The sequence below is a fragment of the Hyperoodon ampullatus genome, assembly GCF_949752795.1.
Source record: "Hyperoodon ampullatus genome assembly, chromosome: 10".
NCBI classification, from domain to species: Eukaryota; Metazoa; Chordata; class Mammalia; order Artiodactyla; family Ziphiidae; genus Hyperoodon; species Hyperoodon ampullatus.
Window position 1 is genome coordinate 12,358,656 of NC_136923.1, and position 22,680 is coordinate 12,381,335.

General features: G+C 42.2%; 1 protein-coding gene across 1 annotated transcript in view; it reads left to right on the forward strand.

Moving 5' to 3' along the window:
* The window catches only part of SUMF1 (sulfatase modifying factor 1), a gene marked incomplete at both ends in the record, with an annotated part of 105,604 nt that overhangs the window by 57,221 nt on the left and 25,703 nt on the right, over nucleotides 1-22,680 (forward strand). Inside the window, 3 exons of the mRNA XM_079712767.1 lie at nucleotides 181-303; nucleotides 1,066-1,180; nucleotides 8,188-8,304. Coding sequence (XP_079568893.1) covers nucleotides 181-303; nucleotides 1,066-1,180; nucleotides 8,188-8,304 — 355 coding nt within the window. The remainder of the gene's footprint in view (nucleotides 1-180; nucleotides 304-1,065; nucleotides 1,181-8,187; nucleotides 8,305-22,680) is intronic.

Sequence of the window (22,680 nt, forward strand, 5' to 3'; positions counted from 1 at the left end):
GTGGTAGAGGGTGACAGATGTGGCCCAGCTGGGGCTTGATTTGGGGACCAGGCCCACCTCAGCATCACAGATTGAGGTGAAGGTGCTGATGGGCACTTTGCTGAAGCCGGTCCTGCCGGTTCCTGTTCCTGTTCCTGTCCTGGTTCCTGCCCTGCTCACTCTGCTCTCGCTGTTCCCCAGGCCAGATCACCCGGTTCTTCACGTCTCCTGGAATGACGCTGTCGCCTACTGCACATGGGCCGGGAAGCGGTTGCCCACGGAAGCCGAGTGGGAGTACAGCTGTCGAGGAGGCCTGCGAAATAGGTACTTGGAGGGTCTCATCTTTGCCTAACAGTATGTGGACCTTTTTCTGAATCTACGGAACTTAACTTTGGCTGGACAGTTGATTTAAAACCACAGCCAGATTGCAGCTTACTCCTACTGGGCTTTCTTCCCGCCCGTGAAGTTACTTAGGAAACATGGATGCAGGGGTCGCCACCCCCTGACAGTGTCCCAAAGCCATGTGTGCGGTGAGGTGGGCTACGTCAATTGAGCCCCCGTCCCCGTGTCACATAGTCCTCCTTAGAGCCTCCTGGCAGGCTGCCTTGCTTTTTGGATTTTCTTATTTTAGGCATCTCCTGAAGCAGCAATATATCTTTGCTTCCAGAGCCATGAGACAGAAAACTCATGTTTGGGTCACATCTTCTAGGAAAGGCTCCTTAAAATAACGAAGGCTTTATAAAAAAGTGCGGTGTGATGTTGCCTGATCATGCTTCCATATAAGTCCAGGATGCTGTCTGCTTTCCCAGCCTCCTATAAGCCCTTCTTTTAGTTCTGTGATTTATTTCAGGCCTCCTGAGTCCTCGGGAGAGACCAAGGTTGTTGTGAACTTGACATGAACTGGTTGTGCGGAAGTAAAAAAAAAAAATCCTGATTAAAAGCTTTATGTTTTTTTGTTTTTTTTTTTAAAATAGCTCACTTGGAACAAGCAAGCAATGTTCTCTCTTTCACTGCCTTCCTCCTCTTGACTTTCGTCCAGAAGCCTGTGTCTATTTGACAGGCTGATGCCTGTGTCTCTTCTGACAGACTCTTCCCCTGGGGCAACAAACTGCAGCCGAAGGGCCAACATTATGCCAACATTTGGCAGGGCGAGTTTCCTGTGACCAACACCGGAGAGGACGGCTTTCGAGGGACTGCGCCTGTGAGTAGCGAGGCTTGTGACAGATGGCGGCGGCTGCAGTGCACCGAGAAACCGCCAGCAATGAGTGAAAGTGCCGCTCACTCTCTGCCCCATGTGCTGCCCCCTCCTGCCTCCGTCCACCACCGCACGTAGCAAATACTAATAATTAACCAGACCTTCTTTTTCTGTAACACCTTTTTCTTTCTGATTCCATAATATTTGTTGTGGAAACTTTGAAAAAACAAGACGTGTACAGAGGAGAAAATTGAAAGGATCTGGAATCCTACCACCCAGAGATAGGTAACCCCTGTTAACGTTTAGGTGCATTTCCTCCCATTCGTCTCCTGTGTTAATGATGCTCCTAATGGCTAGTAGTTAGTGAGCGCTTGCAGAGTGCCAGGCATGTTGCTGAGCCATTTGCATGAACTATCTCATTTAATGTCTGTTCAGCTCTGTAAGGTAGGTACTGTTATCCCCATTTTCCAGGTGAGCACTCTGAGGCACACAGAGGTTAACTAACTTGTCCAAGGTTACACAGCTGGAAAGCAGCACAGCTGGGATTTGAACCAGGTCGGTTTGTTTTCAAAGGCCATGCTCTTAACTACCATAGATGCCAGCATAACTGTTTCTGGTGTATATGTGCCTATATATTATTTACATATTGCTTTTGGGTCATACTATGATATTTAAAATCCTACTGTTTTTCTCTGTGTAATATCAGCAACGTTTTATCTGTCATTAGCAGTTTTTCACAAATACATGTCTTTTAGTAGCTGGATAACTTGTCATTTGAATGAACCCTAATTTATTTACCTCTTATTTTTGCAAATTTACATTATATCTGTTTTTCTGCTGAACAACAATGAACATCTTATGCATAGATATTAAGTTGTATCTCTGATGATTTTTTAAAACATTATTATTGGAATATAGTTGATTTACAATGTTGTGTTAGTTTCTCCTGTACAGCAGAGTGAATCAATTATACATATATATATATCCACTCTTTTAGATTCCTTTTCCATGTAGGTCATTACAGAGTATTGAGAAGAGTTCTCTGTGCTATAGAGTAGGTCCTTATTAGTCTGATGATTTTTTAAAAGATAGGTTCCTAACAGTGCAATTAATGAGTCAAAGACTAGAAAACTTTCTTGATAAGGGTTTCAGATATATAACGAAACTCTTTTCCAGACTGCGTATCGCATGTTTCCCTCCATGAGTGTTCCTTTCTTTCTGCTCTTTTGTCAGCAAAACCATACATTAATGAAGCAATGTTAAAAGCATTTCGTTTTCTCTCTCTTTTTTTTAACATCTTTATTGGAGTATCATTGCTTTACAATGGTGTGTTAGTTTCTGCTTTATAACATAGTGAATCAGCTATACATTTACATGTATCCCCATATCACCTCCCTCTTGCATCTCCCTCCCACCCTCTCTATCCCACCCCTCTAGGTGGACACAAAGCACTGAGCTGATCTCCCTGTGCTATGTGGCTGCTTCCCACTAGCTATCTATTTTACATTTGGTAGTATATATATGTCCATGTCACCCTCTCACTTCATCCCAGCTTACCCTTCCCCCTCCCCATGTCCTCACATCCATTCTCTACATTTGTGTCTTTATTCTGGTACTGCCCCTCGGTTCTTCAGAACCATTTTTTTTTAATTTTTTAGATTCCATATATATCTGTTAGCATACGGTATTTGTTTTTCTCTTTCTGACTTACTTCACTCTGTATGACAGACTCTAGGTCCATCCACCTCACTACAAATAACTCAGTTTCGTTCCTTTTTATGGCTGAGTAATATTCCACTGTATATATGTGCCACATCTTCTTTATCTGTTCATCTGTCGATAGACACTTAGGTTGCTTCCATGTCCTGGCTATTGGAAATAGAGCTGCATTGAACATGTGGTACATGACTCTTTTTGAATTATGAGTTTCTGAGGGTATATGCCCAGTAGTGGGATTGCTAGGTCATATGGTAGTTCTATTTTTAGTTTTTTAAGGAACCTCCAAACTGTTCTCCATAGTGGCTATATCAATTTACATTCCCACCAACAGTGCAAGAGGGTTCGCTTTTTTCCACATCCTCTCCGGCATTTATTGTTTGTAGACTTTTTGATGATGGCCATTCTGACTGGTGTGAGGTGATACCTAATTGTAGTTTTGATTTGCATTTCTCTAATGATTAGTGATGTTGAGCATCCTTTCATGTGTTTGTTAGCAATCTGTATATCTTCTTTGGAGAAATGTCTATTTAGGTCTTCTGCCCAATTTTGGATTGGGTTGTTTGGTTTTTTGATATTGAGCTGCATGAGCTGCTTGTAAATTTTGGAGATTAATCCTTTGTCAGTTGCTTCATTTGCAAATATTTTCTCCCATTCTGAGGGTTGTCTTTTCGTCTTGTTTATGGTTTCCTTTGCTGTGCAAAAGCTTTGAAGTTTCATTAGGTCCCATTTGTTTATTTTTGTTTTTATTTCCATTTCTCTAGGAGGTGGGTCAAAAAAGAGCTTGCTGTGATTTATGTCATGGAGTGTTCTGCCTGTGTTTTCCTCTAAGAGTTTTATAGTGTCTGGCCTTACATTTAGGTCTTTAATCCATTTTGAGTTTATTTTTGTGTATGGTGTTAGGGAGTGTTCTAATTTCATTCTTTTACATGTAGCTGTCCAGTTTTCTCAGCACCACTTATTGAAGAGGCTGTCTTTTCTCCATTGTATATTCTTACCTCCTTTATCAAAAATAAGGTGACCATATGTGCATGGGTGTATCTCTGGGCTTTCTATCCTGTTCCATTGATCTATATTTCTGGTTTTGTGCCAGTACCATACTGCCTTGATTACTGTAGCTTTGTAGTATAGTCTGAAGTCTGGGAGCCTGATTCCTCCAGCTCCATTTTTCTTTCTCAAGATTGCTTTGGCTATTCGGGGTCTTCTGTGTTTCCATGTAAATTGTGAGATTTTTTGTTCTAGTTCTGTCAAAAATGCCATTGGTAGTTTGATAGGGATTGCATTGAATCTGTAGATTGCTTTGGGTAGTATAGTCCTTTTCACAGTTTTCTTTCAACAATCTTTCAAACAGTTGTCATTTTTAAAATATTTGTATTTTTGTTTCACATGAATATAATTCTTCCAAAATTTATTTATGAATGTAGCACACATATGTTATTTGGAACATGACCATATGATTCCAGAATTTCAACTGAAATAATAAACAAGTGAGAAAGACCGAGACATTGGAAAAGATGAAGGGTGAGGAGACACTTGACCTATCAGAACTTTAAAAATATTTTGAGCCATATAGTTAAAGCAATATAGTTTTTTTTTTTTGCAGAGTTAATGTAAAAAAAAAAAGTTGCATGAGAATATGTTGCCCTTTAATAGGCACATGAGTGCATATGTGTGTGCTTCTAAAATTCTATATATATGAGTTAGGTATATGATAAAGGTACCGACACAAACCAACGGGAACTAATCAGGCCATCTAGAAGTTGGTTCTTCTCAAGTTTCCTTCAAGATCGCTTGTGCTCTCATGGGTGCATAGTTTTAGTCAGTAAAATGAGTGATTAGAGACCTTGGGGTCTAAACTATCTCAACCTGTTCTCAACCGTTTCCTGGTAAGAAGCCCAGCCAGTATTTCATGGGCCACCTTTTGTCGGCAGAACAGTGCTGCAGGATGAACAGAATAAGGTGCCCGATGAGGTTGCTCATGACACCCCAGGAAAGATGATAGTTGGTGCAGAAGGAGGACAGTGGCCATCACGTGGTTTGAGAAAGGCCTCGGCAGCCTGGATGTCCCTCTTCAATGGGAGTCTGTGTGAAGTAGGGCCACTGCCCTTAGCCTTGAAGCCTATGGCATGGGCTTCTGATGGACCACACAAATTATATTAGTGTCTGCCAGTTTTCATAAAAGGCCATGAGAAGCTGTATTGGACAGTTATGAATATTTTACAGCACTTAATGGCTACAGAATTTCTTATCATTATTTAAGCACATGAGCCTCCAAGGAAAATAGTCATTTATTCTCAAGTCAGTGCACCTTTTCAGAAAACACCAGTTTCCGTATGAAATAAGGATACTCTACAGATATTTAGAGTTGGAACATTTAACTGTGGGTTCAACAGATGTCTGCTTGGAGTATATTCAGTAGAACTTACCTGAAGAAGTTGCCATGGAAGTTCCTAAGACAAAATTAGAACAGTTAGGGCTTCCCTGGTGGCGCAGTGGTTGAGAGTCCGCCTGCCGATGCAGGGAACATGGGTTCGTGCCACGGTCCGGGAAGATCCCACATGCTGTGGAGTGGCTGGGCCCATGAGCCATGGCCGCTGAGCCTGTGCATCCGAAGCCTGTACTCCGCAACGGGAGAGGCCACAACAGTGAGAGGCCTGTGTACCGCAAAAAAAAAAAAATTAGAACAGTTACCAGGAGCCCGCAAATAACCAATTTGAGAAACAGGACCTGCAGAGAAAAAAAGCAGCAAGTTATAGAGAGGCCACTTCCACCTGAGTTTGGAATGAGACTCGAGGAGATCTGTACCTTTAAATTGGGACCGTTTACCCAGAGAATTATCTCAAGTCCTCCTTAGCTGCCTTGTTGTGTCCACAGGCCCTGGTCAGTTGAGAGCAGGAATTGAACTTTAATGATAGGATGGACTACAGTAAAATAGCTCCCTCCTCTGCTATTTTATGTATTTTATTATTTTCACTCTGGTTGTAAACTGAGCAGACTATTCTGACCACAGGGAATTTGAAGAATTGGATTTGTATTTGGTTAGGCCTCTGTTGTACAGTTGTTAGTATGTTTTGGTATTCATGCCTATCAGCTCATTCACCTGAAAATAAACATGTTTGAAGTATTTCTCATGTACATTTGTCTTCTTCTGAGCTTTCTGGAAGGAAGCTTTGGTTGGTGTGATTAATTTAACCATGAGCATTTAAAATTTTTATACTCTCATGTGGTAATTTTGGGGGTGGTGACCTTCTGATTTTAGCTCACTTAAACGTCATATTGTTTAAATAGGGAAAATCCCTCAAACCTTTGAGTAGATGCTCTTATTTCTTCATCTTATGGTTTAACCGCTCCAGACAGGCTAACTTGCTTGCCCGGTGGTTGCTGCGTGTTGGTACATAAAGGAGACCTCAGGCTGACTGACCTGAGAGCCCCTCCACTTGTCTGCTTTCTGAGCCTGAGAAATGATTCCTTCTTCCAGAACATTCATTCCATCTCACTTGCTCTCGCGTCCCTTGCTCCTTACCTTCTTTCCCTGAAACAACTTATTTTCTCCTTTTTTTTTGCGGTACGCAGGCCTCTCACTGTTGTGGCCTCTCCCGTTGCGGAGCACAGGCTCCGGACGCGCAGGCTCAGCGGCCATGGCTCACGGGCCCAATCGCTCCGCGGCACATGGGATCTTACCAGACCGGGGCACGAACCCGCGTCCCCTGCATCGGCAGGTGGACTCTCAACCACTGCGCCACCAGGGAAGCCCTATTTTCTCCTTTTCCTTCCTTCTCTTTCCAGCTGTTATTCTGTCTTGCTGTTCCTGATCATCTCCAAATTCTTGAAAGGACAGTGTGTCCTCTGGCCTTTCCTCCTTTACTATCTCTCTGTCTTTTGAACTCTGACCTCAATTCCCACAAGGCACTTCTACCTTTGTTGAGGAGGGTTCACCTTCAGCCCGAAATCTCTCCCTCTTGGGAGTTCCTGCACCTTTTCTTTCATTATCTTACCTTACTCATCCCACCCTGCCTTTCAGGATTGGATTTTTTATTTTTGCTATCCTCCTCCTTTCTCCCTCATTAAAGCTCGTTCATGTCTATGTCATCAAACCCTTCCTGCTTTCATTCGACACGCATGGAATTACTGAATGAAGCGATGAATAGGTACCACTGTTTCCATAATGAATGCTGAGTAAGGAAGCAGAGTGGTAAACATTTTCGGCTTTGCACCTCGCCTGGATTAAGTTTTTTTTCTGGAGTAGCTTCATAACTTTGAAGTGCTCTGAATTGCCCAGGTATGAGATACTTCCATATTTATGTGTCAATCTAAAACCTTCTGAAGCCAAGTAGAAGTGAATGGTATTCCTTTTAGTTCCACCTCATTAATTGGGAAAAAAACCATGGATTTAAAAAAAGATTTTTAAAAAAGAACCCCAAAGATAACTTAATATTTTTTTCATTTAAAAAATAAAAGTTTTCTTCGTGTATGAGAATTTCTATTACAATATGTTAGGAAAAATTTTGCATCCCTAAAATAGCAAAACTGTTCTGTACATATTTACTATTCGGTCAAAGATTTTTCTCTCCTCCTCCCCACCCTCCTTCTTACACAAGTGTTGCACTTTGGTACCATGTCTGTGACAGTATCATGTGGCAGACTGTCTGATCTGCCTTTGAAATGTGATCAAACTACTTGCTGAAGAGCCTGTGCAGCTTACCTCATACTTCCACGTGCCAGAGATTGCAAACCCTCTATGTATATGCTTGGTAATGAATTCACATTTTCTTTATAAAAACAAGTCCCCTCAGTGTTGTGATGATAATGACTGAGGCGTAAAGATAAGCTGGTGAGTTGGAGGGGGCTGGTGGAGAGGACAGAATTGGCTTAGGGTCTCTCAGTGCTAAAAAGACATCATGGCCAGCAGAGTTCAGCTCTGATGACAAGACTGATACCAGGTCTAATATGGTGTTTCTGTTATGCTTTTGAAGGTCTAAAGATCGTTTACCCCTCACTGCCCAGTCAGATACAGATTTGACTTATGACCAGTACTAGTCTCTCTATTAGGAATAATTTCATTGACTTTCCTACCATGTAATGTAAACTCTTCTTAGGTTTCTAAACTCCCTTTGAGAGCTCAAAGCTGAAGAATATCTTTCTTTGTTTCTACATTGGCCAGATTGTATTTTCACTGTTGGAATGAGAATTAATATTCATACTTTAAAGTAAGAGTTCTTTGTACATTTGTGTACCAAAGAGGTTTTCTAGACAAGATGAGTACTTTGACAACATTTCCCCCCTTTTTTAATTTTTAGGTTGACGCCTTTCCTCCCAATGGTTACGGCTTATACAATATAGTAGGGAATGCCTGGGAGTGGACTTCAGACTGGTGGACCATTCACCATTCTGTTGAAGAAACGATTATTAATCCAGTGAGTATCAGTCTCAGAGTATGTATTGTGAAAAGGTTACATCCATCCCCTGGGCAGTCTGTGGCAGCAATTTCATGTGTTTCGGGTATTTATTTTCTATTGACATTAATCTTGGAGTTTCCCCAAAGGGATATTAAGCACTTGTCTCTTATTTTAACCTTAAAGCATTGTGTAGACATGTCTGTGGACATTTTATATGCTGCTGGATTGCAATGGTGATAATGATTTGAGGGAATCTGTCTGTAACTTTAGAAATTATTTCGGCCTCATAAATATGATCAAAGTGAGATATATAAATAAGTATGCAAGATTTATTAATGTTTATTAATAACTAGTGAGATCTGGTAGATGGTGTTTATCATCCAGCTAATTGCCTCAGTTTTCATTGGTTGAAATTTCGATTGAAGAGCGTTGTTTGCAGAAAATGAGAAAGGATGTTTTCTGGGTGAATGTTGAATCAGGAAGTTGAGTCATTTCATGATTATTTGCTGAACTCCACAGTATGGCAGTTCAGTGCATCATAAACCTTGGGAATTGAGACAACCATGTTTAAGTTTTACCTTTTCTGGCATGGGAGGAATGTTGACTGCAGTTGGTGGACTCCTCTGCCTCTAAAACCAAGCTCTCCCAGCAGAATATACAAAAATTGAGACGCTACAAAAACGGGGCATGTGGGTGGGAAGTACTTCCTTTAAAAAGAACATGTCTGAATATTTCTTGTGTAAACAGATTGGGGGGAAAATACCATTTAAAAATCCTATCTCTAGCAAACTAGACATTCATAGGTCAGATCCAAGAATGTATATTTATACCAAAACTAGCTAGATGGGGAACTTAATATGTTTAATTTTAAACCTTAACCTCTTGAAACGGCACAAAAGGTAGTGATAAAGAAAATTAATTCTTCGATCTCTTCTCAGTAGAGTGAACGGCGCAGAGTAATTGAAGAAATTGTCAGACTCTGTGCCTCGGGCCATTTTTCAGAATATGGGGATAAATTTGTTTGATATGCTTGATTTTTCTTCACAGAATAACACGTGGATTGCTCATGAATAATCTCGAGACAGAAATCTACTTTCTTGGGGGCAGATGAAAAAGCTGAGTTTTTCGGAAAGTGTCATTTCCTCCTTGTTTTCCTTGTACTTTCTGGCAGGGCTGGTGGAAGTAGTGGTCAAAGACAACCCACCTCTCCAAAATGAGAATAAGGTTGTGAAGTTCTCAATGGGTTTGTGGTTGGGAGACACCATTCTCTACTGGCAATATGTGACTTGGCATTTGCTGTCAGAATCAGAAATAGAAGTTTTTTTCCCCTCAGATTAAAGCATCTGCATGTTTGGAAGGGGGTGCACGAGGCTTCAAAATACTGGCAAGTTGTGAATGTATCTCTTGGACCATCTGTTGTTGAGCTGAGTGCTTATTAGTTTCAGTTTTATAATTGCTTTTGTCTCTTCTAAGGATTTACAGAAAAATCCATATTTTTCTTGTTTTCCCCAGTCCCGGGCTCTATCTCAGATGTTGTCTTTGGTCTATAAATCATTCTCCTTGTAGGTTTCTCTCTGTCACAGAGGCCTCATTTGCTTCCTTATTTGACTGGGATAAAATTCAACAGTTTTGAGAACTAAATCCCAACTCCCTTGCAAACTCAGACTCTTTCATTCAAATCTTCACAGCTCTGCTTCATTTGTAGAGCCACTGCCTGTCTCTCATCTGCATCACAGCATCAGCTTCCCAGCTGGGCTCCCTGCCGGCACTCTTTCTGCTCTGCTGCAGCTGTAATGATCTTTATAGAGGACACGCTTAATGCTGTCACTCCTCTGTTTAAAATAAAGTACAAACTCTTGAACATGACTTCTGAAGGCTAAAATAATTTAGCCCTTGCTGATCTCTCAATGGCCACGGCTTTTTCTTCTTCTTTCAACATTTAATTATGAAATGTTACAAAAATTCAGAGAAGTACAGAAAATAGCATAACAGATAACTATTATATCGACCATTTTGATTTAACGTATATTGACAGTATATTGTATTTACTATATTTCTTTTAGCTAAACAACAAGAACAAAAACTAGTCAACGCTTGATATTTGTCAGTATTTTTAATTTAAGCTATTCTGGTCAGTGTATAGTGCTATCTCACTGTGGTTTTTTAGTCATCGTATATGTATATTAAAATTTATTTTGTTGAAGTACAGTTGATTTACAGTGTTGTGTTAATTTCTACTGTACAGCAAAGTGATTCAGTTACACATAAATATACACATTCTTTTTCATATTCATTTCCATTATGGTTTATCACAGGATATGGAATATAGTTCCCTGTGCTCTACAGTAGGGCCTTGTTTATCCATTGGAGATATACTAGTTTGCATTTAGTAATCATATATTAAAGTCTGTATCTGACAGCTCTCATGTCTGGCCACCCTGTTGATCTGCTTCTGTTGTTCTTGAATTTTGGTCACATCTTGTTTTCTCACATGCCTTGCTATTTTTAATTGAGTACCAGACCTTGTTTAAGAAAAACTGTGGTGATTATTTGAGATCTGGATAGTGGGGTCTTTCTCTAGAGTGGACTTACCTTTGCTTCTGGAAACTTCTATTTCATATTAGCTTATTCCAATCAGGAATTTAGATGATTTGAAGCTGGGCTTCAGTCCCTATGAGGGCTAGTTGGGTATAGTTCTTCAGGGTGCCAACGAACAGTCTAGGGGTTTTCCATGACTTTTCTTCCTTGTAGGGCGCCGAGCTCTAGGTTTTTCTTCCTTGGCCTATAAGTCTGTGCAAAGTTCTTTTCAGCTTCTCAGCATTATAGCTGCTGCCATTGGAATCAATAGACCTCTGGGAAAATAGGCTCATCTCTGAGCTTCCCTTCTCTCTGGGGTTTGAGCCCTGCAATTCCTCACAGCCCTGATAATTCTCATCTGATCTATTTAAACTTCCAATTGTCTTTGAGGTCTTTTTTAAAAAATTTTATTTATTTATTTTGGCTGCGTTGGGTCTTCATTGTTGTGCGTGGGCTTTCTCTAGTTGCGGGGAGTGGGGGCTACTATTCGTTGCGGTGCGTGGGCTTTTCATTGTGGTGGCTTCTCTTGTTGTGGAGCACGGGCGCTAGGTGTGCGGGCTTCAGTCGTTGTGGCACACAGGCTCGGTAGTTATGGCTCGTGGGCTCTAGAGCGCAGCCTCAGTAGTTGTGGCGCACGGGCTTAGTTGCTCCGCGGCATGTGGGATCTTCCCGGACCAGTGTTCGAACCCGTGTCGCCTGCATTGGCAGGCGGATTCTTAACCACTGTGCCACCAGGGAAGTCCCCTTTTTGAAGTCTTAATTTATTTGCCTTTCTTCCCTGATGGCCTGTGTATCTCCAGTGCCTAGTAGAGAACCTGGTACATAATAACTGGTCCTATAATAAAGCCAATTCCAGATACCTAGAATCAAGTGAGTTTGGTTACTGTTCATACTCCAGGTTACTGTTCATACTGTTCATACTCCAGCAAAGGCTAGTTAAAAACAGATATTTTCAGGAAAAGCTTTGGAGCAAAATACCCATGTGATTAGTAGACATTTCAACCCAGGAACTGACCTCTTCAGTGTCGTGTATATTTTAGTTCCAAGACAATCAGAATGGCAAATCATTTTAAATCTTCTTTGGAGAGCTTAGCAGAAGTCAGTGCTCTGTATGTAGAGGCTATTCGGGGATTATCTTTTTCTTGTTCAGTGACTTCCAGGGAGCAAATGTTAATCATTAGTGTTTATTTTATTGGGTAGTCATTTATGGCACAAGCAGGTGGTGGGAGCACCTTGTGTGCTTTGTACACACAATCCTAGGAGAGGCTGAGCTATTTGGCCATGTGGAGTGAGGGTCAGTTTGGTCTTACCTGGTAGAAGGTTCTTGGGAGTGTGCGTGCATGCGTGTGTGTTTTTTCTGGAACTGCTTAGGGTGGCATCACCTCTTCCCACACAGACACAATCCAGAGTGTGGCTGTTAATACTACTGTTTTTTTTCACCCAATAATTATAATAATAAAAGATGATTTGTGGTTTTTTTCCTTTTCAGTTACCTAACCCGGAGACCTTTATTAATCTGTGGCAGTGTGTGGTGCTTTCAATAAAAGACTATGTAGAGCTTATATAGCATCCTGATTTCCCACACGTGCATCCTCACTCGCACTACCCTGGTATCGTGCTGACTTGTTTGCCGATGATGTGAAAGGATGGAGTGATCTATAATATCTTTCCCACTCTTAGAGGTACACAGTTTCATTCAGGCAGCTTTTTTTTTCTAAGGGAAAGAATTCTAGTCTTAGAATTAGTCAAAGTAACTTGGATTATAGCTCTGCCACTTAATAGTAAAGGAATCTCTCTAAACTTAGAATATATCTTGTTTCCTTATCTACAAATTGGGAAAAACTATACCTATCTCATGAAATTGTTGGGAAGTTAGATTTGATAATGTTGTATGTAAAACTGCTTTATACCCCAAAAGTACTATTGTGGTGGTGGTTTACTCTTTTTGTTTAAATTATTTTGGGGTATCTCATTGGGATATTGTATGCTTCTGTTCAGCAGAATTAATGAGGAATGTTGGCCTTTGGAAGCAGAGGGGGAGAAGATGATGTTTATAAATAATGAATGCTTATTATTCCTCCTATCCTTATCTTTTGTTAGCATATCACATAGTCATCCTTACAAGGAAAATCTCACTGCATGGCCCATTAAAGTCCAATGGGAATAAAGTTTTCTAAAACGTATTCCTCCTCTGAATGAATCCCTGCTGCTTGCCACATTCTGTTAGCCAGAGGTTCTGTTTGTTTTGTTTTTGTCAACGTGGAGTTTGATTGTTCAGTTAGCTTGTATAGGTCTAGACATTTTGGGAAGTGTGTTCTGTTTTGCAAGTCTGCGTTGTTTCGGCTTGGAACTGACCAGGAGGCTGTAGGCCCTCCTTGTGTGCCAGCCATGGTTTGCAGTTCGCACTCTGCTCGTCTTGAAGGACACGCACCTGAGCCCTTGCCCATCTCACAGGGCACATGCCAACCCTCTGACCTGAGGTGCTGGCAGGTGCCTAATGGCCAGTCCTGCTTTTGCCATTGGGTGACTGGACTTGGGACTTGGACTTGCGTTTGCCCATCCTCTAAACCAGCGGTCCCCGTCCTTTTTGGCACCAGGGACCAGTTTTGTGGAAGACAGTTTTTCCACGGACGGGGTGGGGGATGGTTCAGGCGGTGACGCGAGCGATGGGGAGTCGCAGATGAAGCTTCGCTCTCTGGCCTGCCGCTCACCTCCTGCTGTGCGGCCCGGTTCCTAACAGGCTGCGGACCGGTATCGGTCTGTGCCCCAGGGGTTGCGGACCCCTGCTCTAAACTCCCCATTTGGTTGTTCCTCTTCCCAATAACCCGTCCTCTGGCCTTCCACCACTACATGGATCAATGAATTTTGTACATCAAAAATGTTAGACCCCTGGGGCTTCCCTGGTGGTGCAGTGGTTAAGAATCCGCCTGCTGATGCAGGGGACACGGGTTCAAGCCCTGGTCCAGGACGATCCCACATGCCGCGGAGCAACTAAGCCCATGCGCCACAACTACTGAGCCTGCGCTCTAGAGCCCGCGAGCCACAACTACTGAGCCCAAGTGCCACAACTACTGAAGCCCACGCGCCTAGAGCCCGTGCTCCGCAACAAGAGAAACCACCCAATCAGAAGCCCGCACACCGCAACGAAGAGTAGCCCCCGCTCTCCACAGCTAGAGAAAAGCCTGTGCACAGCAACAAAGACCCAACGCAGCCAAAAAAATAAAAATAAATAAACAAACTTCAAAAAAATGTTAGACCCCTGCTTAGCCTCTCTCCTAGCCCTCCTCTGCCTATGGCGTGAGCCTGTCCTTGTCTCAGCTGGGCAAGAAACAGTAAATATCACATCATCGTTAGTTGAGATTGCCCCACCCATCAACTGCCCCATCGGCAGCCTAATCAGTGGAGCAGGCATACCCAGGATGTGCTAGGAGAAGGAGTTCACTGAGGATTTTTATCTGCCGTAAGGCCGTCATTCACGTGTTTTCAATGAGGACAGTTTAGAATAAATCAGTTTGATGTAGAAGTGACCTGGTATTCAAAATGAAAAAGGCATGAAAGTGTTAAGGAAGTTGATTTAAACTTGATAATAAATTACTGTGGTTGTAAATTATATTTAATAAATCCCAAAGGGAAAGCAGGGCAATCAAAAATCATCAGTCTCTAGAGGCCATGCTTATGAAAAGAATTTTATCTTCTTCTCCCTAGTGGAAGATGAAAATCATTCTGGAGGAAAAGCTGATGTTTACCCATTGCCACTGTTCTTCGTGGTTCTGGAGCAAGGTTGATCATTCAACAACAATAACCAAAAAAACTGTTGAAAAACAGAAGGAATAAGCTTGAATGTATATGGCTCAGATATTTAGATCCTGTAAACACATTTTCAAACACATTATCCAAACACATGCTTCTTGCTTGAAAAGAGTGAATGCTAATTCCAGTTGCTATTTGGAAGGTGGTAAAAATGCTATTCACAATAATATTACCTTCACAATCTCATGTTACATCTCTGGACTCTTCCTGTTCCAATAGAGTGGGACACCCAAATGTACTGTGGCCTCCTCTCTTAGTTTGGAGGATCGGTGGATCTTGGAGGGAAGTGAAAACTTCCAGCTTCTACCCCTGCAGGAACCCTTTCTTTGGTACCTATGACAGCTATGGTCCTGCAGCCTCGAGCTTCAAACTTCCTGGGGCCAAGAACACCCGAAGGTCTGGGGCATCTAGTTGTGTTATCAGATGTTCTCATTGTTTGATGTTCTCCCATGGACAACCAAATATTCCATCCCCGGAGTTTCAGCTCACTGCTCCTCCTTCTGCAGCTGGTGGAATACAGAACACAGCTTCTGTCTTGTGCATGGAAACTTTTCAGATACCTGAAGAGAGTCATAGCCTGTGCCCCCTCGTCTTTCTCTTTCTTGATAAACATCCCCATTCCTTCAGCTGCACCTTGAATAACTTGGTTTCCAATCCAGGGCAACCCAGGTTATGTTCCTCTGAATAATATGAGTGGTTAAAAAAGTCCCATTTTCTAAATGGGCATCTGGAAATGTACACAGCATTCTAGATGTTCCCTGATAGATGCAAATAATAGTGGGGCTGTCCTTTTTCCTCCTTGTGTGTCATCAGGTCTCAGATTGTGGTAGGAGTTAAAGGTTGAGCCAGTGGAATTCAGTAGAGCCAGGTTTGGATTTTATTACTGTCACTGTGGTTTACCAGGTGTGTGACCCTGGGCAAGTCACTTAACGACTCTGGGACTCAGGTTTGCTTCTTTCGTAAAGGGGGATGTAGATTCCTACTTCATAGAGTCGTTGTGAGGAACTGAGAGAGTGTTTGTAGCCACTTAGCACAATGTTTGGCAAATAGCAAGCATACAATACATGGCAGCTTCCGTTTTCAACGTGACCGGTTCTGTCCTCCACTGATGAGTCCTCTCACTACTATGTGTAGTAGTAGCAGCAGCAACAGGAGGAGCAGCTTGTAGTAGCCAAATAAGACTTCCCTTTCTTCCCCAGCATATTGATTTTAGGCTGGGTCTCCCTAAATATTGTTGTTATGCAGCTGTGTTTTATGCTTTTTTTTTTTTTGTGGTACGCGGGCCTCTTACTATTGTGGCCTCTCCTGTTGTGGACACAGGCTCCGGACCTGCAGGCTCAGCGGCCATGGCTCACAGGCCTAGCTACTCCGTGGCATGTGGGATCTTCCCGGACCGGAGCATGAACCCATGTCCCCTGCATTGGCAGGCGGACTCTCAACCACTGCGCCACCAGGGAAGCCCTATGCATTTATTTTTTAAACTAGTTTTCAAACTTTTTTGAATCTTTTCTTTATGTTATGTAGCTGGTTTTTTAAAAAAATTGATTTATTTTATTTATTCTTTTTTTTTTGGCTGCTTTGGGTCTTCGTTGCTGCGTAGGGGCTTTCTCTAGTTGTGGAGAGTGGGGGCTACTCTTCATTGCAGTGTGCAGGCTTCTCGCTGCGGTGGTTTCTCTTGTTGCAGAGCACAGGCTCTAGGCGCGTGGGCTTCAGTAGTTGTGGCACGTGGGCTCTAGAGCGCAGTCTCAGTAGTTGTGGCTCGTGGGCTCTAGAGCGCAGGCTCAGTAGTTGTGGCACACGGGCTTAGTTGCTCTCCGGCATGTGGGATCTTCCCGGACCAGGGCTTGAACCCGTGTTCCCTGCATTGGCAGGCAGATTCTTAACCACTGTGCCACCAGGGCAGCCCCATGTAGCTGTGTTTTGAAATGTAATGAGGAGCCTATCTCTTCTGTCCATCAAATTCCATTTTTTTAAATGGGTTTCAACCTTCAGAGACTGCTTACAGACCTCATTGTGACTATCAGCTGTGTCATTTATGGTAGTGGTTTTCCCTTCCAGCTTCTTACAATCAACCAATTTGGCTGTGGTTTTGTCAGTGATACCACGTGAATGGGACAAGGCTCAAGGCAGAGGTCAGCCCTGGGGTCAGGCCGCATTTCCTGAGGACTTATACTGTGTTATGGGGCCGTATCGGCTTTCGGGGATGTAAAGATGCATGAGACGGGCCGGCTGTTAGGGAGCGCATAGTCCAGGGAGAGGGTGGGTTGTGATCAGATACATCACGATGTGCTGCGGTGAGATTTGCTGCTGATGTGGTTGAGGTACGGCCTCCCTGAGCTCTTTTCTCTGCTGGTTGGAGCCGTGAAAGCTTCTCTGAGGAGGTGCCCTTAGAAAGGACAGCAGCAGTTGTGTGCCAGGTCCTTGGCATCCAGACACAGGAAGGACATGGCATGGCCTTGTGAGGAATTCATGGTAAGCAGAGAAAGGGTTTTCATTCCTTTATTTCCCTGCTGCTTTCAGTTTCTTGAAGTAAAGCCCGAAGCCACAGCTGCCCTCTGCTTGCCCCTCAGTCCTGAAGCGCCTTGCCTTTTCCATACTCACGGTGAAAGTAAAAGTAAAAGCAGTGAGAGGGGTGTGTGTGTGTTTCTTTCTTTTGGTTTTGCCGCAGTGTATTTTTCTTCTTATGGGCACAGTCGAGCTGTTTCAAGAATTTCTGTGAGCTAACCAACTAGGGGCTTTGGAGAGTGACTTGTGACTTGCTTTCCTCTTTTGGCGTGCTCAGTAAAAGGGCTTTTCTGAGCTCTCTTTTTCACAGCGTACAGCACTCCTGGGAGGGGGGAGCCATATGCTCCAAGATTGGGATGACAGGAGGTCGGCATAATGGGTTGGGGTTATAACAAAAACGTGACAGGCAAAGAGCAAAGAGTTTGCTAATGTGGTCATTTGTTGTCCTCAGTCAGGTTCTTCTTGCCGCACTGAATAACAGAACCGTGGCCTCGTGATGGGAGCAGAGGTCAGCAGCCTGGGTTTCCATCTGAGATGTAGCTTTAAAATGTCAAGGGGCCTTCGGTGAGTCATCTTGCCCTTGTCTGGCTTACTGGTTCCTCTGTAAATTTTGCTGGGGATGTAGCAAGCCATTCCTAGGGTACAGTAAATCTGGACAGCAGCCCTGGAGTCTCGTGCTGGCTTGGAAAACAGGCAGTGATGGGTGAAGAAGCTGTTAGGAACATGGTTAAGAGGACAGGTTTTAAAATGATTCACACCTCGTTCTACATCCTAGTTTTGCCACTGATGGCATGGTGGCCTTGGGAGAAGGGGGTGACATCTTTTGATTTTGTTTCCTCACCTGTAAAGTGGGAGTAACGATAAAATTTAAGGACATTGGGTTGTTCTGAGAATTCACAAGAGATTCAAGCACGTGGCACTGTACCTGCACGGTAAGCACTCCGTAAACGAGAGCTGATTACTTTCCAAGCACCCCGCAGTTGGAACATTTCCATTTTGAAAATCCTTTCCCCTTCAGCACATCCTCTTGTTTATTAGACCAGATTATGTTCTTTTCTTCCATTTATTTAATAAGCATTTATTGAGCACTTGCTTTGTCCTAGGGGCAGACATAAATGTCACACCATCCTTGCCTACAGAGAGTTTGAGTTTCACAATCCCTAATTACGGTTCCTTTCTTCCATGATACTAGGAAGGCTTTGCCCCACTGACGCTTAGGAAATCAGAACTGAAGGCCAAGTTTTTGACTTCCTTTCAGAGGTTGTTTATTCCTTCTCTGCACCTCTGTTTACCTGGAAGGGGCCATGGGGAAAGGAGGGTGGGGTCTTGCAGAGTCTCTGTCACTTGGGTCCCTTATTTATTTGGGTCCACAGCTGACAGGCCAAGCCTGAGCAGCATTTCTGGACAGAGGCGAGTACTCGCCAAATTCTAGGTGGAAGAGGCCTCCCTTATGGGTCTGTTGCACAAGGTTTTTCTCTCCTTTCCTGGTGTGGTTTGCAGAATGAATCGACAGCCGGAAGTGCAGGCGCTGTATCCAGAGCCAGGGCCTCTGCATCAGGCTTGGCGTCCTGGCTTCCACCTCCATGGGCCTCCCTTCCCATCTCCTTCCAACTCTAGGCCTTCCTGGACAGATCGTTTTTCTTGGTGTTGCAGTGACTCCCTCAACACTCCCCCAGTATCTCAGCCCCTAATTTATGCTTAACATTTTCGGCTAAGGCCTCTGTCTCATCATGCTTGACAGTCAACAAGAGTTAGTGTATGTGTATATTCTGACACACAGAATAATTCTCTTCTTTACCATTTTTCACATACGACAGCCTATAGTCGTAAACACCTTGACCACAGCACTCCTAAACCAGAGGTGGAATCATTGCACACTGTTTGGGAAGAAAAAGTGTGGTCTCTGTCAACCTGGAGACAGTCCCTCAAGCCCTTCTGCACTCTAGCTTTCTAGATTATTGCAGTAAAATGTTTGGGTTGCAGAAGAAGAGGTATGCCTCAGACCCTGGTCCACAGCCTGAATTTACCCCAGGGCTGCCCAGTGCTTTTGTGAGGATCCAAGTCAACGTTCTATACTTTACACTTATATTTGGTTTTTTCTCCTTGAAGAACTCAGAGTCATCTCTGTCCCCCTCCCTCCCTCTTTGTCAGAGACTCTTCTGTGTTTCTCACACCTGCAAAATATTCCTGATTGTGCAAAAGGAGACATGTGGTTTTAGTCTCATTTCTTATGATAATTCAGGGAGTGGAGAGAGGTTCTCACTTTGCCCCAGATTTGGAATTTGATTTGCAGAGTCAGGATTAAATCCCAGGTCTTCTGATCTTGAGACTCATACAGTATTTACCAGACTCCAGATGTTACTTGAAATACAAAACTTGAAAGGCTACTTACTTCCTTATAGTATCTTACCACAAACTGCATACACTAAGTCAGGAATTTCAGAAAGTGTTATAAATATGAAAGTTAATTTAAGAGATGTGAATTGCTGTGTCATGCAGTGGCTTCTTCCAGAGCAAGGGAGAGGCAGTGAATTATGCCTATGGTTTTTTATATCTTGAGATTTTAAATCAGTTTCTTGTCCTTTTTACCTTCCTAATCTCTTATTTCCACTAAATTGTTCTTTAAAAGTATTGATTCGGCAAGTCAGGTTTTGCACTGAACATTTAACCTGTTAATGAATTGTGAAGTAATGTTGCGTCATCTTCCACTTCTATAGCTTCACCTTTCATGCCTTTTCCTATGCCATAGTTTGACTCATTTGTTCTTTCCCTAAGGATATGGAAATAAAAACATGTTATTGAGAAGAGAAAAATAGAACAGTTCAATCATCTTTTATATCAGGTTATTCTGGGGAATTTTTCATTTGGATATGTGGACATATTGATAGTATAGGTACATATCCACATGTGTGATTTCTATATAAATATATACTTTTATCCTTTCAGCAAAATTTATTGGCAATCTACTGAATGCCAGACTTATGTGCTGGCTTCTGGGAATCCCAGAGACCTGATCTGCTTGCCCTCGTGTAGCCTGCAGATGTTAAGGAGTCAAGCAAACACACCTCGTTATATATATGTGCTTATGTATTTAACTATATGTGAGGAGGAAGTATATCATGATGGTTAAACTCAGGCAGTTTTGGAGTCCGACCTGGTTTCCTATCTTAGCCACTTACCAGCTGATTAACCTGGGGCAAGTCACTTAAATTCTCACTCAGCTTCCTCATCTATAAGTGAGGAAATAGTAGTTACCCCTTGTAGCGTTACTGAGAGATTTCAATGAGATACCACAAAGAAAATGTTTAGTGCAGTGACTGGTATATGGTAAGCACTTGATAAATCTTAATTGTGGCTATTGTTTTTATGTGTAATGAAAATTCAAACACAATAAGCTAACAAGCTATGAAATGACACCTCACTCTGAAATCTAATTCATGAAAGACATTTATTCTGGACCTTTTTAGGGATATGGAAAGGAGATAAGACATCTGGGAACATGCAACTGTAAATAACACTTCTTTCTGTGGACAGTCTCTGCTTTATACTCACTAAAAAAAGTGAACACTGCTTCTAACGAAGTGACAGAACTTACAGAACTGGGCACTTAGCACTTGTCTACTTTTGCAATGTACAAAATAAAATCATGGAAGTGTTCAAGTATTCTTTGCAAAAAAATGTTTTAAAATACTATTTGGGGGCTTCCCTGGTGGCGCAGTAGTTGAGAGTCCACCTGCCGATGCAGGGGACACGGGTTCGTGCCCCGGTCTGGGAAGATCCCACATGCCACGGAGCAGCTGGGCCCGTGAGCCATGGCCGCTGAGCCTGCGCATCCGGAGCCTGTGCTCTGCAACGGAAGAGGCCACACAGTGAGAGGCCCGCGTACCGCAAAAAAGGAAAAAAAAAAACAAACTATTTGGTATAAACTAATTGCTTATGCTCTCTCATAACTTGCTAATGAGTTGTCACTGAAGAACACAGTAGATTGTGAGCGTAAGAGAATGTGATAAACAAAATCCTCCGGAAGACTAAACTGTGTTTTTCTTATTTCTCGCAATGCTTTAGAGCCATATCTGGCTTTGCAAGCAGGACTGAATGGTTTTACACCATTATTCTGAGAGATGGAAGTGACTGAACCTGGAGTAGACCTTTCAGCAGATGTAGCTGGTACCCTGTGATCTTGGTGGCTTGGTTTTCATTGACCCAGAAGTCACCTTTCTTTAGGATGATGCTACTATATACCTTGCTTTGTTTAGGATGAAACAAACTGATTTCTCTATACTTTAGAACCAACCCCTCCAGGATTGGATAGACCATGAATGTTCTTTTGTGTAGTACATTAGCATATTAAGCTTTCAGAAATTAAAGAACCATCTGCATTATTAGACAACAAATTCCATTTAACAGTGTACACCTATTAGCAGATGATAAGAAAGTTAGCTCTTCGTTGCAGAAATCCAATGTGCTACTTATTTTCTCTTAATAATTGCTACTTGTGTGTTTAGGTTGACTGGATTTTAGCACTTAGATATTTCATGGCCTTGTGTTGAATTCTACCGCTTATTTGCACAATTATTATGGTCTATATCTCTGAAACAAATCATATGTATCTACCGTTGTATAAGTCAAGAGTATTAACCATTTTCCTGGACTTTGCTGCTCTTTCTTCTCTCTTTCCTTCCTACCTAGACATTTCTACCTAGAAGGTGTAGAAGTTGAGGCCCTTAGCCACCTCATACCCACTAGGATGGCTACTATTTAAAAAAAATAGAAAATAACAAGTGTGGGTAAGGATGTGAAGAAATTGGAACCCTTGTGCACTGTTGGTAGGAAAGTAAAATGGTGCAGCTTCTTGGAAGAACAGCATAGTGGTTCTTCAGAATGTTAAAAATAGAACTCTGATCCAGCAGTGCCACTTCTGGGTATATGCCCAAAAGAATTGAAAGCAGGATCTTATTTTTATTTATTTATTTTATTTTATATTTTTTTAAATTGGAGCATAGTTGATTTACAATATTGTGTTAGTTTCAGGTGTACAGTAAAGTGATTCAGTTATACATGTATATTCTTTTTCAGATTCTTATCCCTTACAGGTTATTATGAAATATTGTGTATAGTTCCCTATGCTATACAGTAGGTCCTTGTTGATTTTCTATTTTATATATAGTAATGTGTAAATGTTGATCCCAAACTCCTTATTTATCACTCCTCCTCTTTTCCACTTTGGTAACCATGAATTTGTTTTCTATGTCTGTGGGTCTGTTTCTGTTTTGTATATAAGTTCATTTGTATCCTTTTTTTTTTTTTTAGTTTCCACACTTAAGTGATATCATATGATATTTGTCTTTCTCTCTGACTTACTTCACTTACTTACTTCACTTAGTAGGATAATCTCTAGGTCCATCCACATTGCTGCAAATGGCATTATTTATTCTTTTTTATGGCTAAGTAATATTCCATTGTATATATGTATCACATCTTTATCCATTCCTCTGTCAGTGG